The sequence below is a fragment of the Trichomycterus rosablanca genome, chromosome 16 (genome assembly GCF_030014385.1).
Source record: "Trichomycterus rosablanca isolate fTriRos1 chromosome 16, fTriRos1.hap1, whole genome shotgun sequence".
In the NCBI taxonomy this organism is placed as follows: domain Eukaryota; kingdom Metazoa; phylum Chordata; class Actinopteri; order Siluriformes; family Trichomycteridae; genus Trichomycterus; species Trichomycterus rosablanca.
The window spans coordinates 165,001-181,985 of NC_086003.1; the positions used below are offsets into that span (position 1 = coordinate 165,001).

The following is a 16,985-nucleotide window of genomic DNA, read 5'->3' on the forward strand; positions in this document are numbered from 1 at the left end:
ATTCTGGTGTAATTTTATATTTTCTGTTTGTTTTCCCCCTGTTTTCATCCCAGTTGAGTCCTGATCATATTTTACCTCCACACCTGACACACACACCCCGGCCCACACGTGTGCAGTACTGACCGCTTCTTTTCACCTGCACCGGGGTTCATACGGATATCTGTATCACGCACGGAGAGTCATGCACTGATCTCCATTATTGTTATTAACATGTTCATGTAGCTCAGTCCTGACTTAATCCAAGTCCTGATTGGACAGAGATCAGATTTTCTGTTTTATTCTGTTTGATGTAAATAAGTGTGTTCATGTGTAAATAATTTATATTATGATTCATTAGGAGGGAAATGTGAGTATTATTATGGGCTTTTTAACTTTTTAATTGTGTTTTTAACATTTTTATATATTATACATGTTTATAAACCTGAAGCTTTTTGGTGATGTATTTATTTTAAATTATTAGTGTACAGACACGTTATATTAACCTCCATGATTATTAAAAACTAATAAAATAATCCTCATTTTTAACAGATCAGAATTTGACTGAGTTTCCTTGCGGGCTGTGGAAGAGCCCACTGTTCCATGTTCATTTAATGGGTGCAATCAAACTAGTCCTGTTTACATGGGCATAAAGAATAAACAGTATGTACAGTATGATTGTGTGTGATCTGTAGTAAACAAGTGCATTATACAGGTGATGTTAGTGCTCTGTTCTCCAGCAGGGGTCGCCAGTGTGCTGTAATCATGTCTAACACTACCTTTGTAAATTGTTGTAACTTTATAATTAAATGATCATTTTTAATATAAAATCAGCAGCTTGGATTATAATGTGTCATCAAGAATTCACTTTATTTTTCTCAGTCTGGATTAAACACAGATGAAAAGTGGTGAAGAATCGATGTTCTGCTGCAAAGGCGGTGAATCAGTTTCTCACCCAGTAGATTTTAGTTGGTTTGATTTGTTTTAGTTTGATCTTGAGGTGTTAATATTATCAGAACTATTCATCAGGGGAACTAAATTGCTTTTATGTTGAGCTGTAAGGAGCCTAAATAAGTTAATCGTGGGTGTTCACAGCCAATCGAGCTTTACATCAGCACGGGTTTAGAGGTTCTTACTCTTTCTTTATTTATGTAATCAGCAAACAAACTTCAGTTGAGCTTCAAGCTCGTGATTTTGTATCCTAGCTGCCTCCAAGCCCTCAACCATATAGTAAAAACAATATAAAGCTTGCTCGACTGTAGACAGACATGTTTTTGGTTGCTGTTGGATTACATTTGACCAGGTTGCTTAGAGATGGTTGTGTTTTTCACACATCTGATCTCAGCAGATCTGTACAGAGCTTCCTAGACTTTCTCTCAGTAACACTGGTGCCTCAGATAAACTCACCCTGTTTATGTTTGTACCGAAGAATCATCAGGAGGCCACGAGACGAAGTTAAAGGACATTAGAACGTTCATCTGCACCACAGGAATGAAGCTGCTGTCTGTATATTTTTGATCCAGTTAAAAAACAATAAATCTAAATATTTTAGAATAAAATCTTAGTTTTAATTATTCAGTCACAGAGAAACAACATCTGCAGAAATCATTAAAATCCCACAACCGCAATAGAATCTCATAAACAGTTTGGGGAAGGCCCATAAACATGCTGAGTGTTCAGAAAATAATTTGATAATCTTGAGAAAATGATTCTTTAGTAATATTAATGACATCAAATAAAACGATTATCATGAGAAACGAACAGAAATAAATGAGGAGGAAATAAAAGATAAAACATCCACGTGTCGTTCAGGAGCTTCAGGAGAAACCAGCTGGATCCTCTCCATGAGGAACTTTATTATCTGAGGATCTTCTGCATCACTGCCAGCACGTCCCAAAACATAAAGTCAAACCACATAAAGGTGAAACCACCAAGAGTCGACGTCATCATGTGATTTATCAGTTTTGTTCCCTCAAATCTTTTCACATCATCTGTAACGGAGGTGTCTCATTTACAGCACGTCCTGTCCACTTATTTTTTGGACATGTGCTTCTTCATCCGCTCGACTTCCACCTGAGAGAGATGCAAAGTAATACAGCGCTCAGAATCTTACAGAATCCCACAATGCATCACTATATCGATCACAATATTCATGACATGCAGGTGTTTGACTGTGTCCTGTATGCTAAACAGGGTGTGTGATTTGGGACGTGTCCTCTGCATTTATTTCTTTATTACCTGCAGCGACAGGCGCATTTTCTTCTCCTCATCCAGCTCATTTATCAGCAGCTTTATGTCTTTCCTGCAGGACAAATACATTCACATTTAATCCAGTTCTATAGTCTATAGGCTTGTTTAGAACTCCAAAAAAGTTGGGACAGGAGATAAAATGCAAACAAAATCAGACAGCAGTGATCCGATCTGTAAACCGTCCATTAGAGGAATTAAATAGAAAACAGAACAATAAAAGATCTAAACGTGATAGATTTCTGTAAATACACACTGATCTCTTATTTATTTACCTGCAACTCATTCCAAAAAACTTGGGACTTTGCTTGTCGCTTTTGAACAGAATCGCCTCATAAACTGAGATTATCAAAAGACTCATAATAATTAGTGCTGATTAATGTGTGATTGTGGAAGGTATCGTCACTGCATCACTTTCACTTCAGTCCCACATCTGGTTCAACACCAGCTTGTGGTTCCAAACAAACCAAACTGAAGGTCCAAGGGACGCCGCGGTGGCACAGCAGTCTAATCCGCTAACACACTAAAGCCAAGTCTCAACTATCGGGTTCCAGGCACACAGTGACAGGCGCTTAATAGATATACTCTACTGTCTATCTACTGTCCGGTTGAGGAATCAGAAGAGAGTAGCGTGGTCCTCCATACATAAGATAAGATAATCCTTTATTCTACATGCTGAGGTTCTATGTAAGAATTTATAAATGTTGGGGACACATATATCATGTAGCCAGCAGAGGTCGCCCCAGTGCACGAGGGAATGAAGCATATCTAAACTGGGACGATGTGAAATGGAAAAAACATACAAACAAGAAGCCCTAATTGAGCTCAAACATGAATACAGAGGGGTGTGTTTACTTTCTGCTCTTCTACAGCAATGTTACCTCAGAACATACACACACACACACACACACGTACTTGTGTTGAGTTCTGAGCAGTTCCAGTTCATCCCTGACGTCCCCCAGCTCCATACTGAGTCTCTGTAAAGTCGGAGGTCCATCAGGGGGTGGACGAGGTTTGGGAACAGGTGAGGGAGCATCAGGTGATTTCAGGAGGGAGATAAGTGAGGACACAGAGGGACTGGGAGACATGGAGGAACTTGAGGAGGCTTCTGAGGATGGTAAGACTTCTTCTGGCTTTGGAGGAGTAGCTTCCTGTTAAAAGCAGAACATTAAAATACAATATGTGGACACTTGACCATGGCATGCCATTCACAAACCATGGTCATCTTTCTGGAGTTTGTGGATTGAAAACCTCCACTCTTCTGAAAAAATGTGTCTGTGGGAATTTGTGCCCATTCCATAAACAAATGTGGTCAGACACTTCATATGAAATCCTGGCTTCAATGTTCCAACTCATCTCATGGTTAAGGTCAGGGTTCTGTGGGTCACTGGATTTACTTAATACCAAACTAATTATACTATTTGCTTGTCATGCTAAAATGAGAAAGGGTCTTCCCCAAACTATTCCTATAAGGTTGAAAGCATCTGCTACAAATAAGCTGATATGTCTGAACTCAATAATAAGTTGGGGTGTCCACATACTTTTGGCCGTAATATGTACATGAAATGCATCACAATATGGAAATGTTTAAAGTTTTTCCTGTATTTTGGTCATCAGATAGCGAGAAAGGTTCAACACGGCTAAGTATTTAAGGTGGAGATATAATTAAGGTGGAGGTGTATTTAAGGTGGAGGTGTATTTAAGGTGGAGGTGTATTTAAGGTGGAGTTTTGGTATATACTGTACATGTGTGTATCTCACTGTGTTTTCTGTAGGCGTTTCTGAGAAGTTGTAAAGGAATTTGAGAGCAGAAATATCAGGTTCCTGCAGCGTTACATTCAGACGTTCCAACACTTCAACCTGCAGAGACGAAACATCACAGCGCTGCTTAATCTCGCTCACAAAGAGCTGCAGAAGTTCATGCTCTCTTAAACTCTCACAACAGCTATTGCTACATGAATCTGGTGGCTAGCACATGCTTCCTTGGAGAATGTGTAACCAACCACATCTTTAGAAATGCAGTTTGGAGATGCTAAAATGGTAGCAGTAGCAGAACTAACACACCAGTCATGACAAGGCTGATGGATAAACTGGTGTAAGATGGACAATTTTTATTTTATTTGGCTAAAATTGCATATTGATAACATTCTTTATCCTGCACTAGTTTTATAAATGACAACGTCCACCAATAAATAATCTGCTTCTAAACATCCACACTAACAACAAACACACGTTATATCTGATTACAGAGCTGATTACTGTAAATAATCAGTCTAACACACTTACTGACATGATTAGACAAGGTTTGGTCCTCCGGAGCACACGGTTCACTATCCGCTGCTGATATGATGCCTTTAAATATTTCAATTTCTTTCAAAACAAACAAAGAAAATGAAAAAAAAAACAATGAATACATTATTATTGATGACAGACTACAACACGGAACACAGGTAGAACTGAAACACCTCCTGATTTGTTTTGTTTTGCATATTTGTTTTGCACACTGAAAGCTTTCAGATCCTAAAACCACGTCATATAAAACAAGAGCTCGAGGAAACACAAGACTAAAATGTATTAATAATGAATCATTTTATTTATTATTAGAGAAGGTTATTAAACACCTATATCACCTGTAATATAAAAAGCAATTGACCCCTTAAACTTAATAACTGCTTTTGCCACCTTTAACAACAACAACCAAACACAAAACCTGAAGTGACCACCTGAAGTTCAGTCTTTTACATCACTGTAGAGGAATTGAGCTCATTTTACTTCTTGTTACAGAATTTTATTTGTAATTTCTGTTTCTGGTGCTGCGTGTTGAGAGCTTACATCTTCTTCACATGGTAAACTGGAACTGATCATTTATAAACAGGTTCTACAGGTTGTCTGATATTAACTTTGGTCTAAAGGTCTAAAACAATTGTGTGACAAATATGCAAAAATAGCAGAAATCAGGAATTATTTGTATTTTTCACATCACTACATGACAGTATATTGTGTAATCCAGTATCGGCTCATTACTGGTGTGATTAAGGACAGAATGGTGATTACCAGTGGAGCTGTGGTTCCCCATCGAAAACAAATCACCTGCAGTAAAGTGAAAATAAAAATAAAAGCATCTTTAGCGTATTTAGATGTCATTTCTATGTCAACATGGTAAAACACTATTACTTATATAATATACATTTTGGCGAGGTTCATATCCTGTTCCTATTCTGGTGCAACACCATAATAATGCCAGTGTTAATGGAATGGTATGACCAGCAAGCTTATGGTTAGATGTCCAAATGTTTTAGGCTATATTGTGTACTAGTTCATGGATTATTAATGATTTAGCATATTAGTAACTGCTAATGAAAACTAACTGTAGAATTTACCAGAACATTTCTACAATGATTGAGCAAGTGTGAGCAGGTGCAAAAAATATTGTATTATTTTGCTGTTTTATTTTTCATTTGATATAAATCTGTATCAGGATAATTAGTATAATAATAATTTGCATCATATTTCGTGTTTTTTGCTTTTTAAAGGGTTTAAAAGTATTAAAATGAGCCAGGTTAAAAAGCAGTACTGTCTCTTTAAGAGATCTGTGTGACTGGCTGGTTCCCGCCTTTTCTCTGTCAGTCAGAGCTGAGGGGAGAAAACTGTGGAGGAGCTGCTTCATATAAAACACGAATAAAACATTAAATATTCATAAATATTCTTCATAAACGGGCTTAATGAACAGTTTTAGGCATATTTAATGTTTTAGAATTGTTTTTGTTTGGTTTTGTGGTTGGTAAAGTGAGTTTATGTTGAGTGAGTTAGGTAAGTTAGTCATCAGCTTTAAGCAGAGAAGTTAAGATGAATGAACATGAATAATATATTCTAGTGTCTCAGGTTTTACATTGTGTTTTTACAGTGACATCCAAATGTTTTTATCTTTTACAAAACAAGACAATAAATAAACAAGGCAACATTAATGACTTCTTTATAATTGGTAGCTGAGAGAAGTTGTGTGGTAGTACAGAACCACTTCATACCTTGTAACTCAACGTCCCCTAAACTCAAAATCTTGAAAACTCGACGCCCTTCGTCGAGAAATTTGTACCTTAAACTCAACGTGTGTGCGACAGCTGCTTTGCTCAGCACTCTGCGGTACAACGTCATGCGAATCTTGAGACTAAAATATCTGCAGCTCCACGGGACCATGGACGCATTAACAGGTTCCCCAAACATCCTTATGCGGAAAAATACCTCGAAACTCAACGTCTTTAAAACTCAACACCACTCCCAGAACCAACTGACGTCCAGTATCAAGGTACCGCTGTACTAAATCAATCAACCAATCGAGTCAGTTGTTTATTGTTTACACAGCAGTAACATTTAGTTAGTGATGTTTCATTCACTTAAGGGTAAAATGGATGAAAAATTACATTTAATTAAACCCTGGATGATGGCACCTCTACCACTAGGGGTACGCATCTCTAATGCTAGCCTGACCAGTTAAAATAGCATATATATGTATATATGTACTCAGTGCTTGATCAGCATGTTCCTCAGCCTTCAGATGTTCACTGAGTGGTCAGCGATCCAATGGCTCTCACACACAGTTATAAATAACTGGACATGCGTAACTGTACACCACTGTCAGTGTGACTATTATCAGCGCTAAGTTTAGCTGAGAACAACATGCAGGCAGAGCAGCACTCCTGTTTATTCATAATAAAACCATAAACAGTTTCATTTCCCACATTTCTACAGATCCTGCATTAACACTCACCGGTCTGATTAGGTCCAGAATCAGTCCAGAACATCAGATCTGAAGAGAACGGAGAGATTTAGCACGGAGGACAGAGGGTCAGTAACGTGTCCAGCAGTAAATGCAAACACAGATGGAGAATAAAGATTCTTACCCCCGTGTGGCTGAAAATGTAGAACATGGGTTCACGTCCTAACACTCTTCAGTCTCCTCTCAGGGTTAGTGTTGATTAGCCATATCTGTTCTCACACTTCTCTCAGGGACAATCGTGGTTCTTCTTAAGCTCTGCAGTGACACTGTGGGTACAGGACTGCCCCCCCCCCCTTTAATCACCTTTTTATGGACACACACATAGAGTCTCAGTCCCTTGCAGAGGCAACTGTCCTGTGGGTGCAATTTAGCAGGGGTGACACTGCCCTATTGTGGCCAATGCGTGGAAGTGGGCGAGTATGCACCAATCTAATAATTAACTCTCATTTTCAGTGCTACATCATAAAGTATGTGCACTCCTGGTTGTGATTATTTTTTGGTTATAGTTTGGACTAAAACCAAGTTGTTATGGCCAGACGTGTTACAGGCAGTACCCACCAACAATGGTGCAGTAAGACAAGTCACAGACCCATCATGGGTTGTTGGGCAGTCAAGACTCTTTGATGCCAGGGTACATGCAGGCTTTGGCGTATGGTACAGACCAACTGAAGATCTACTGTGGATCAAACTGCAGATGATTTTAGTCCTGGTGATGAGGTGAATGTGGCACAACACACAGAGCATCAAACCCTTTTGTGCCAAAGTCCCCATGGTAACTCTTGTCCACCGTCCACAGCACCTATGATGGGCACGCAGACATTGGACGAAGATCGACTGGTCAGACAAAACCTCGCAGGTCAGATGCTAAAGGACCTGCAGGCAACGTCCTGGTGTCAGATACGACAGAACTTCATTAGATGTCCCCAGATCAGAGTGTACAGCATGTTTGGTGAGTGGTTCTAATGTTTTGGCTTATCAGTAAAGGTGGAAACAGTAAGAACATCCGTGGATTTGGGCGGGGTAACAATAAAACACACAAAATGACCAACATTTAATGAAAATATTATTCAAAACAAGTAAGAAAAACGTTTTATACAGCAGAAATAAAAAAATAACAACATATTAGGACTCAAAAAATCAACTACTAGCAAAATATGAATATATCAGAACAGAGCATGTACAAAATACTAAAATATAGGAATGACACTCGTAATGATGCTAATGTAGCTGCACTACTAAACAATGAGCTTAATATGTGTTAATATGTTAAGTGAAGATAATGATTATAACAATTACTGTTTTATTATTAGATTTAACATAAAATCTCTTAATATTGTAAATATTTTTCAGTACATTACAGTAAATTCAGTAAATAAACTGTATTTTGTGTAAAAGTTTGTTCTTTAAAGAAGATGAGTTCACATACGTACTCATAAAAACAACAAAACATGAAGTTTGCCAAACGGTGCACAAACTTTTGCATTCGATTGTGTATTTACTGTGTATTTACATTGATTTCTTATATTTTTAACATCAAATATATAATCAAACAACTGTCCAGATATTTGGATTTTTAAATGTAAAAAAATAAAAAATATAAAAAAATATATAAAAATAGTTTGTCAGCACCGAGATATGAAACCAAAGATGTGAGGGAGTGTTTGAGTTGAGTGTTTTGATGATGAAGATCTCGACTGTAAGTTGGTTGCAGGTATGAGCTCAAATGTATTTACTGCACCACACAAACTCGAGTCTCTAAATACTTTTATACAAAAAGTTTGCAAAGTAAATATAAGAATAAAGCACCAGAATATAACCACAATACGGCTAACAACTCAAACTGTGATTCCACCACAAGCTGCTTGTTGCTGACTGTGTTACAGAAACATAAACATGAATGTATTAGTGGAGGAAGTTATAATTTTGTATATGTGGAAAAGCTTTGAACTAAAATCTGAAGCGGCTCTGTTGGATTTGTGTGTGTGTAGTTCTGAGTGTTTGTGTGCTGAACGTGTAGATGAACCATGATGAGATGGAGCTGGACCATGGTATATGGATCAGTAGATCTGGTAGTTATTGGACTGGGTTAGTGGACGCTGATCTTCTGGTGTTTGGTCTCGTGGATCCTGGTTTGATTTGTTGAAAACAAACTTGACTGATGAAAAATTCTCCTTCAGCTCCTGATGAAGGTTCTTATACTGCTGCTGCTGAGAGAGAATACCATCCATTCATTACAATTCTTCATTATTACATTACTTATTCTTCTGTTAACCAATATCAGATTTTGATCAGGACTCTGCTGGTGACTTCTCTGTGTACATATAAATAGTGCTAGTTTGACTGCATCCATTAAAATGTTTGCAGATAATAAAAAGTAAACATCTGTACTATCTCCGACCTGCTCCGAGGTTTCAGGCAGCAGCGTGTTGATGGTCTGGACGATCTTTCCGAAGGTTGGACGTGAGTTCGGATCCAGATTCCAGCACATCATCATGATCTGATACCTGGGGGAGAATTCCAGCTCGTTTTACTTCCTACTGAGGTTTAATACGACCGTAATATTATATAATATTTATTATTTATTATTTATTAACTCACATCTCTGGAGGAGCAAAATCAGGATGTGACATCTGATAGCCGTCCTTAATCATCTCATAGAACCTGGCGTCGACCTTCACATCAGGATACGGACTTCTACCTGTAATAATAATATTAATAATAATATTAATAATAATAATATTACTATTACTACTACTAATAATGATGCAACAGTAATAACAACATTAATAACAATAATAATATAATAATAATACTGTAGTGATAATAATAATAATAATAATAATAATAATAATGATAAAATAATAGTAATAATAATAATAATAAATAATAATAATAAAATAATAATAATAATAATAATCAAATAGTAATAATAATAATAATAATACAATAATAGTAATAATAAATAATAAAAATAAAATAATAATAATAATAATAAAATAGTAATAATAATAAAATAATAGTAACAATAATAATAATAAATAATAATAATAATACTGTAGTGATAATAATAATAATAATAATAATAATAATAAAATAATAGTAATAATAATAATAATAAATAATAATAATAAAATAATAATAATAATAATAATAAAATAGTAATAATAATAATAATAATAATACAATAATAGTAATAATAATAATAATAAATAATAATAATAAAATAATAATAATAATAATAATAAAATAGTAATAATAATAATAATAATAAAATAATAGTAACAATAATAATAATAATAAATAATAATAATAAAATAATAATAATAATAATAATAATAATAATGAAATATTTCTGACCGAGAGAGAAGATTTCCCACAGTAAGATCCCGTAGGACCAAACGTCACTCTGTACCGTATAGATACAGTTAAATATACTCTCAGGAGACATCCACTTCACCGGCAACCTGGCCTATAATACACACACACACACACACACACACACACACACACACACACACACACACACACACACATCAGATGAGATCAGACAGTAATGTAGATGTCAGACTGTGTTGTTAAAGCTTGAAGGTTTCACTCACGTTTCCTCTCACTACGTAGTTCTCATCGTTCATGATGTCTCGCGCCAAACCGAAATCACAGATTTTAGCCACCAGGCCTTCAGTGACCAGAACGTTTCTAGCGGCCACGTCACGGTGAATACACTGCACACACACACACACACACACACACACACACACATGCATTTTTAGCTGTAAGTAAGTAAACGTGTGTGTTGACCTAAAATAGATTGGCACCCTGTCCTGTGTGTATTCCTGGCTTGTGACCCACTGCGACCCTGACCAGAATAAACTGATTAATGAAATGAATGAATGGATGAATATAATTACACTGGTCATGCAGTGCAACACTGTGTTCCTTAGTAACCATGTTCATTTATTTTCACCAACCACTTCATGCTGGTCAGGGTTGCAGTGGGTCACTGGGTGTGAGGCAGTAATACACCCTGGACATGGTATCAGTCTAGTGCAGGGTATCATGTTTTTATTACATTTTTGGAGGAGAGGAAGTCCATGCCCTGAGCCACCTGGCTGGAGAAGCTCAGTAAGTCGTTCATGTCCAGCAGCATCAGATCCTTCAGTCCTTCATCAGAGGAACCTAAAAAAAAGCCAAAAGATCAAAACACAGCCTTTAAATGTTTATTTATTTACAGGATATGGACAAAAGTATGTGGACACCCCTTCAAATGATTAAATTCATGTTTCAGCCACAACTGGTGTAATAAATTATACAAAGGAAATTAAATGCTGGTGGATTCTGGAGAACTTGTATGGAGGAACACACTACACTCTCTGTATTCCTCCACCACTCCTACTGATACCTCGACCAGCCAGCAGGAGGTGCTGTTACAGCAGCATGATGTCTATACCCCATCTAGACCTTCCTTTTATTAGAGGTCTGAGTACAGAGGTCTCCACAGTGTTGGGCTGGTATTTTGGACCGTGGTGCCACAGTAAATGAACAATTTGAGGTAAACTCACCATGTGTACCATCGTCTGAGGTCCGACTGGCCCGCATGTCCATGTAACTGTGAAAAAAAAGGGTAGAATTATGTGTAGAATTCAACAACGAGCCAAACATCAAACCAAACCAACCAGCTACCAATTCATCCATCCATTCATTCTCTCTAACTGGGTCAAACACCAGCAGCTCTACTGGCTTCCAGTCAGGACTTTGGCTGGGTCGCTCTGAAACCCTTTATCAGTCGTTCAGATGCTGAACCTGCTTTTGTGTGTTGGATCTCTGTCTCATAGACAGATGGCATCACACTGTCCTTAAACATGTCTCTTAATAAGAGCAAGCAGTCCAGATCCTGATGAAGCAAAGCGGCTCCACCATCAGACCTTCACTGTTAGAGTCTTTCTACATTTTAATTGACCTTTCTATAGAACATCTCAGAAGATGTTTTGGACCAGGTTCTTTTTTGCAGATATTAGAAGAGCTCTGGTGTTTCTCCTGGTTAGCAGTGGCGTTCTTCCTGCTACCTTCCCAATTATTTTGTTTTTGGAGCCTTTCGTTTTGTGAGAATATAGAGTTATAAGAGTTTAGCTGATGCTGTAGACACCAGAACATCTCAACATGTTTTTCTGGAGTCATTTGCAACTTGCTTTTGTAGTGAGAATTTCCTCCTTTTGCTGATCACGGCTCTCACTGTGGTTCCTAGACTCTTAAAATTGAAGTTTTCTGGACTGATATCCAATATTTCCAAGACTTGGATGGTGGAATAGTGTTCCTGTAGAAGGTTTAAACCAAACCTAACTCCTTCAGTTAGCTACACCGGCTTGTTAATTGAGTTTGGTGAGCTGGTTGATTGAGTAAGCGAGGATCATTGTACCCGTTGGTGCTGTTGCGATGTTCTCGATGCTGGTGATCAGACAGGTTCCTGTAGAAGGATGAAGAACGTTCTGGGTTAAAGAGTATGGATGCTTTCCTGCGCAGGAAGTTCAGCAGGTCTCCGTGACTGCAGTACTCGGTTATTAACAGCACAGGACCTGCAACAGCATGCAACATGCACTTCATTAATTATCGTCTGTAATTAACTATAACTGGGATTAGTGGAGGGACACTGGACGTTGTATAAGCGCTTGTTTATGGGGTGACCCTGAATGATTTTGGGTTTGGGTGTGGTACCTCCTCGAGTGCACGCGCCCAGCAGGTTAACGATGTTGGCATGAGATCCCAGATGACTCAAAATCTTCAGCTCGCACATCAGAGCTTCCTTCTCCTCCAGGTGGGCGCTGGCTGTGGAAGCACAGAACAGATACAGATGCTACACGGCCAAAAGTATGTGGACACCCGATGATCAACCTGTTATACATCCAATTTTAAAACCATGAGCATCAATATGGATCGCTATGAGGCTTTAATAGCCACCATTACTCTGGAAAGGGTATCAACAGGATTTGGAGTGTGTCTGTGGGAATTTGTGCCTGTTCAGTAAAAAAAGCTTGTGAGGTCAGGCATCAGTGTTGCACAACTCATAACTGAGGTTCCAATTCAGCCCAAATTCTTTACCGGGTTTGAAGTCAAAACTCATCAAACCTTTTCTTTCTTTATCGAGCTTTTGCTTCATGTACAGCTCAGCAGTTAAGGTACTGGACTAGTAATCAGAAGGTTGCCGGTTCAAGCCCCACCATCGCCAAGTTGCCACTGTTGGGCCCCTGAACAAGGCCCTTAACCTTCATTTGCTCAAAATCATGTTCAGTAATAACTGCTTTGGATAAAAGCGCCTGCTAAATGCTGAAAATGTAAATTTACATGGCACAGTCATGCTGGAGAGGGAATGGACCTTCCCCAAACTGTTGCTACACAGTTGGAAGCATGTAAGATCCTTTATAAAGTATAATAAATTTTATACACCTGATAGCAGTGGGTGTGTCTGGGATTACTGATTTTAATCATTCGGCCATATAGTGGAGAGCAGTGGTGGGTCAGTAATAAGGGTATCGTCAGTAAGAAGGTCGCTGGTTCAAGCCCCACCACTGCCTACTTGCCACTGTTGGGCCCCTAAGCAAGGCCCCTAATTCTCAATTGATTTTATTGTTCTTAATTTGAATTATATGTTGATTGAAATAAAATGAGACTCACGTTTGAGCATTTTTACCGCCACACGAGTTACGCGGTCGTCTTTTTCCAGGCCGTAAGCCGCCGCTTCAACCACTTTACCAAACGCTCCTGCACCCAGCACCTGTCCTACAAACCACAATCAAAAGTTTTGTAAAATATCAATTCAGGAAAGTAAAACACATTTATTATCAATTTCGTCGTATCCAATTCCCTGATGGTATTTCCCCTTTACTGCTCCAGACCTCCATTCCTGACCGAGGAGGGTCATGACTAACACACGCCCCCTCCGACACGCATGCAGCACCAACCACTTCTTTTCACCTGCACTGGGCAGGTTCATATGGAGACGCACTGCTCTCCATTATCCCCCGTCTCTGTGCAGCGCCATCGATCAGCCAGCAGAGGGCGTAACTGCAGCACTTAGAAGGAATCCCTACGTTTTCCCTCCCTTGGAGGAGCCAATCATTGTGAGATTCGAACCCGAGAGCTGGAGATGTCAGCACTGGTGTAATTTCAGGTTCGAGTGTAAACTGAGCGTGTCTGTAATGTGTTTGGTACCGAACGCGAGTCTGTCTCGAGGAAACTCCCACTGGGTGTTGTAGGGGAGCTGAGTGGGGTCGACGTAGGTGTAGTTATTCCCATCGTTCATCTCAATGATCTTCCATCTGATTTCATATTTGGGTTTCTGTACAGCACACACACACACACACACACACACACACACACTCAGACATGTACTTTTAATAAAACAATAAAACATGTTTTATGAATGAAACCTGCAGGTACCTGTTTACACCTGTAGATACAAACTCCTAACAGAATGAAGAGCAGAGCCGATAGGACCGAGGCGGCGCTGACGATGGTGGTGAACATCCGTGAGATCCAGTGTTCATCTGCAGCTACAGAAGAATCTACATACGACGGAAATACGTTAACATCCTACAAACATCCTGCAGTCGTATCTGCACTGACCCTCTCCTCTCTTCAGTAAACACTAAATAACTCACTAAACCTGGAGTGAGAACTTTAATCAGGTTCTTGTGGACGTTTTTGCTGCTCTACCCTGATGTTTACATTTCATTATTTCATGGTAGTGATAGTGTAGAGCCTCACATGGTCCTGGACTCTGGTACGAGGCTCGTTCCTCTCCGGCGCTGTTCACTGCTACACAGCTGATGCTGGTGTTGGGCTGAATCTCTCGTATTAACACACTTTCCACACGGTCAGGCTGGAATTCCTTCTTCTGAAGCACCACGAGCTGGTTAGATGATAAAGCCGAGCTGGACGTGTTTTCATTACAGCCGGGAGTCCTAAAAACAGTTATATAAACGAGAACATGCTGTTATATGTAACATCAAAACAACATCAGAGCAGACAAAGCTACAGCTTCAGCTCACTTTTTTTATACCCCAGTGTTAATGTGTGGAGATGAATGAACGTGGTACGTACTCGCTGTGGGACTGTTCACACTGATACCAGCTGATGGTCGGTGTTGGATATCCAGAGGCGATACAGCTCAGAGTTCCATTCTTCCACCTCAGCACAACACTGGGTTTCTCTACATGGTCACACACACACACACAATGATGAGAGACCCAAGACTGTTCAACATTCTGGACCGTGTTTGACGTGTTTAGATCATGATGAACCTGGGTTCAGTCCATGATCCATGTTCTCCCAGATTCCGTGTGGACACCTGACCATGAGCCTGTCAGAAGTACTATTTCAAAACCATAAACGTTAGTATGGAGATGCTCATCATTTTTGTGGCTTTTGGATCTGCAGTTCTGGGAAGGCATTTCACAAGAATTTGGTGTGTCTGTGGGAATTCAGTCCCAGAGCATTTTTGAGGGTTCTGCAGAGGGACCTGGTGTTCCTTCACACAGAACCATGCTTAGTGCACATGGGAACGGTCGTACTGGAACAGGAATCTTCTATTATGAAATAAATGTTATACACCTGTAACCATCAGGTGCTGTGGAGACTCCTGACCTCAATTAGAAGGGGTGTCTGCATACTTTTGGCCATGGAGTAGACCTGTCAGTTACACGTGTGTGTAAACTTTGGACGTCTGAACACATGAAGCTTGCATAACGTCGTCTGGTGTGAGTGGTGATGGTGTAACGATGCTGCGTGAACTTACGGAACACGTGGACTCTGAATGTGGTAGAGTTGGTAACGTTGGCACTTCTGGCGTTGAAGACGTACCGGCCGCCCTCGCTCCCCCTGATTCTTCTCAGTAAGAACGAAGCCTCGGATCTATAACTGGAACACAGAGATAATCATGTGTAAGGAGAACGCCTCCCCAAGCAAACATCAGGAAACTCAGGTGCCCACAGAGGGATCTGCAATTAGCCCCCCCATAAGAAAAATAGGAAAAGATAAATACAAGAGAAAAAGTGAAGACCAAGGTACCACCACGCCAGCTACTCACTCCACCACTGTGTGAAATCATGACTTCTCCAAAAAATAAGAAGCTCTAGCTTGCATCTAGTGTGGATGTCCACATACTTTTAAGAATGCGTACTAACCTCCTGTGGATCTTGTTGATGGTTTGCTGGTTGGTGGACATGTTTTGGGGACGGGGCGTGTCCCACCATGTCTCCTGAACAGCAGGGTGAGCGTCGATTCCCACCTTCAGCTCGAGCGTCCTTCCTTCCATCAGGTCCACCACTGCGTCAGATCCACCAGACGCCATCAGCGGGGTGAGGAGAATGTACGGCCTCTCTGTAACGAGGGTGATCAAACCCGACATCCATCATACAGTTCTGTATAATCAGGATCAGATTTAGGACTGTGCTGTGTGATGGCCAGTGTGGAGTGGTGTAAAACCTAAATTGGACTTGTGACTATCGTACGTGACTATCTTACCCATGATCCTCAGGGAGACGGTGGATGTATTTACTCCTGCTGAGCTTTTCCCGATGCAGGTCAGATTCCCAGCGTCGGACTGGCTGACGTTAGGAATAATCAGCACACTGGTCATATGAACACCATCATGGTTCTGGGTCACTGAGGTCCTGGTCTGAAGTTCCTACAGAAATAAACATGAATAAATGATCCAGTATAAACATCAACACTCATCCAGCCACGCCTGTAACAGGGTGTATCCGGGGTACGAGGACCAGATCCATGATGTTCAAACGTTTTGCTCTCATTTAACTCTTTAATAAGCGGTTTTCTGATGAAGTGGATTGTGAAGTCTTTACCTTTCCTGCTGAGTGGGTCCAGCTGACCACGGCCGAGTGATCTGTGGTCACAGCGTAACAGGAAATCATCAACGTTTCTCCAACAACACCAACCATCTCACTCATCTCCACATCCACCCACGGAACACGAGCTCC

The 16,985-nt window shown here is 39.8% G+C and overlaps 3 protein-coding genes across 6 annotated transcripts in view; 1 reads left to right on the top strand and 2 right to left on the bottom strand.

Moving 5' to 3' along the window:
• The window catches only part of lipia (lipase, member Ia), an 11,740-nt gene extending 10,934 nt beyond the window's left edge, over nt 1-806 (top strand). The window contains exon 11 of the mRNA XM_063011257.1: nt 1-806. This exon is cut by the window's left edge and continues 490 nt beyond it. The gene's annotated coding sequence lies outside the window, so the exon portion shown is untranslated.
• A 751-nt stretch (nt 807-1,557) lies between these two features.
• On the bottom strand, nt 1,558-7,220 carry si:dkey-71d15.2 (uncharacterized). Of its 3 annotated transcripts, none has more exons than XM_063011878.1 (8): nt 7,121-7,220; nt 6,988-7,026; nt 5,277-5,312; nt 4,509-4,592; nt 3,984-4,082; nt 3,139-3,374; nt 2,215-2,278; nt 1,558-2,049 (listed from the first exon to the last, which is right to left on the bottom strand). In XM_063011878.1, exons 4-8 carry the CDS (start codon nt 4,512-4,514, stop codon nt 2,008-2,010), a joined length of 447 nt encoding a protein of 148 aa, XP_062867948.1. In that variant the 5' UTR covers nt 4,515-4,592; nt 5,277-5,312; nt 6,988-7,026; nt 7,121-7,220; the 3' UTR covers nt 1,558-2,007. The 3 variants fall into 3 exon arrangements, with proteins under 3 accessions (XP_062867948.1, XP_062867946.1, XP_062867947.1); XM_063011876.1 differs by having other exon boundaries at nt 3,969-4,082; XM_063011877.1 differs by lacking the exons at nt 5,277-5,312; nt 6,988-7,026; nt 7,121-7,220 and having other exon boundaries at nt 3,969-4,082; nt 4,509-4,647.
• An 877-nt stretch (nt 7,221-8,097) lies between these two features.
• On the bottom strand, nt 8,098-16,973 carry csf1rb (colony stimulating factor 1 receptor, b). Of its 2 annotated transcripts, none has more exons than XM_063011426.1 (18): nt 16,851-16,973; nt 16,513-16,675; nt 16,173-16,368; nt 15,785-15,906; nt 15,091-15,199; nt 14,755-14,951; nt 14,428-14,552; nt 14,200-14,326; nt 13,663-13,767; nt 12,706-12,816; nt 12,410-12,566; nt 11,556-11,602; nt 11,066-11,172; nt 10,596-10,718; nt 10,354-10,465; nt 9,595-9,694; nt 9,395-9,500; nt 8,098-9,200 (listed from the first exon to the last, which is right to left on the bottom strand). In XM_063011426.1, exons 1-18 carry the CDS (start codon nt 16,953-16,955, stop codon nt 9,054-9,056), a joined length of 2,259 nt encoding a protein of 752 aa, XP_062867496.1. In that variant the 5' UTR covers nt 16,956-16,973; the 3' UTR covers nt 8,098-9,053. The 2 variants fall into 2 exon arrangements, with proteins under 2 accessions (XP_062867496.1, XP_062867495.1); XM_063011425.1 differs by having other exon boundaries at nt 8,098-9,203.
• Between the last annotated feature and the right edge of the window lie 12 nt (nt 16,974-16,985).

Excerpts from the sequence above, each read along its gene's own strand:
- csf1rb (XM_063011425.1), bottom strand. The coding sequence starts at position 16,955 with ATGAGTGAGATGGTTGGTGTTGTTGGAGAAACGTTGATGATTTCCTGT. Across the intron at positions 10,719-11,065 it reads ACTTCCTCTCCTCCAAAAAT|TGTATTCACCGTGACGTGGC; the intron begins GTAATAAAAACA and ends GTGTGTGTGCAG. Across the intron at positions 9,204-9,394 it reads TGCCTGAAACCTCGGAGCAG|CAGCAGCAGTATAAGAACCT; the intron begins GTCGGAGATAGT and ends ATTCTCTCTCAG.
- si:dkey-71d15.2 (XM_063011876.1), bottom strand. Across the intron at positions 2,279-3,138 it reads CTGCTCAGAACTCAACACAA|GAAAGACATAAAGCTGCTGA; the intron begins GTACGTGTGTGT and ends TTTGTCCTGCAG. Across the intron at positions 2,050-2,214 it reads AAATGCGCCTGTCGCTGCAG|GTGGAAGTCGAGCGGATGAA; the intron begins GTAATAAAGAAA and ends CATCTCTCTCAG.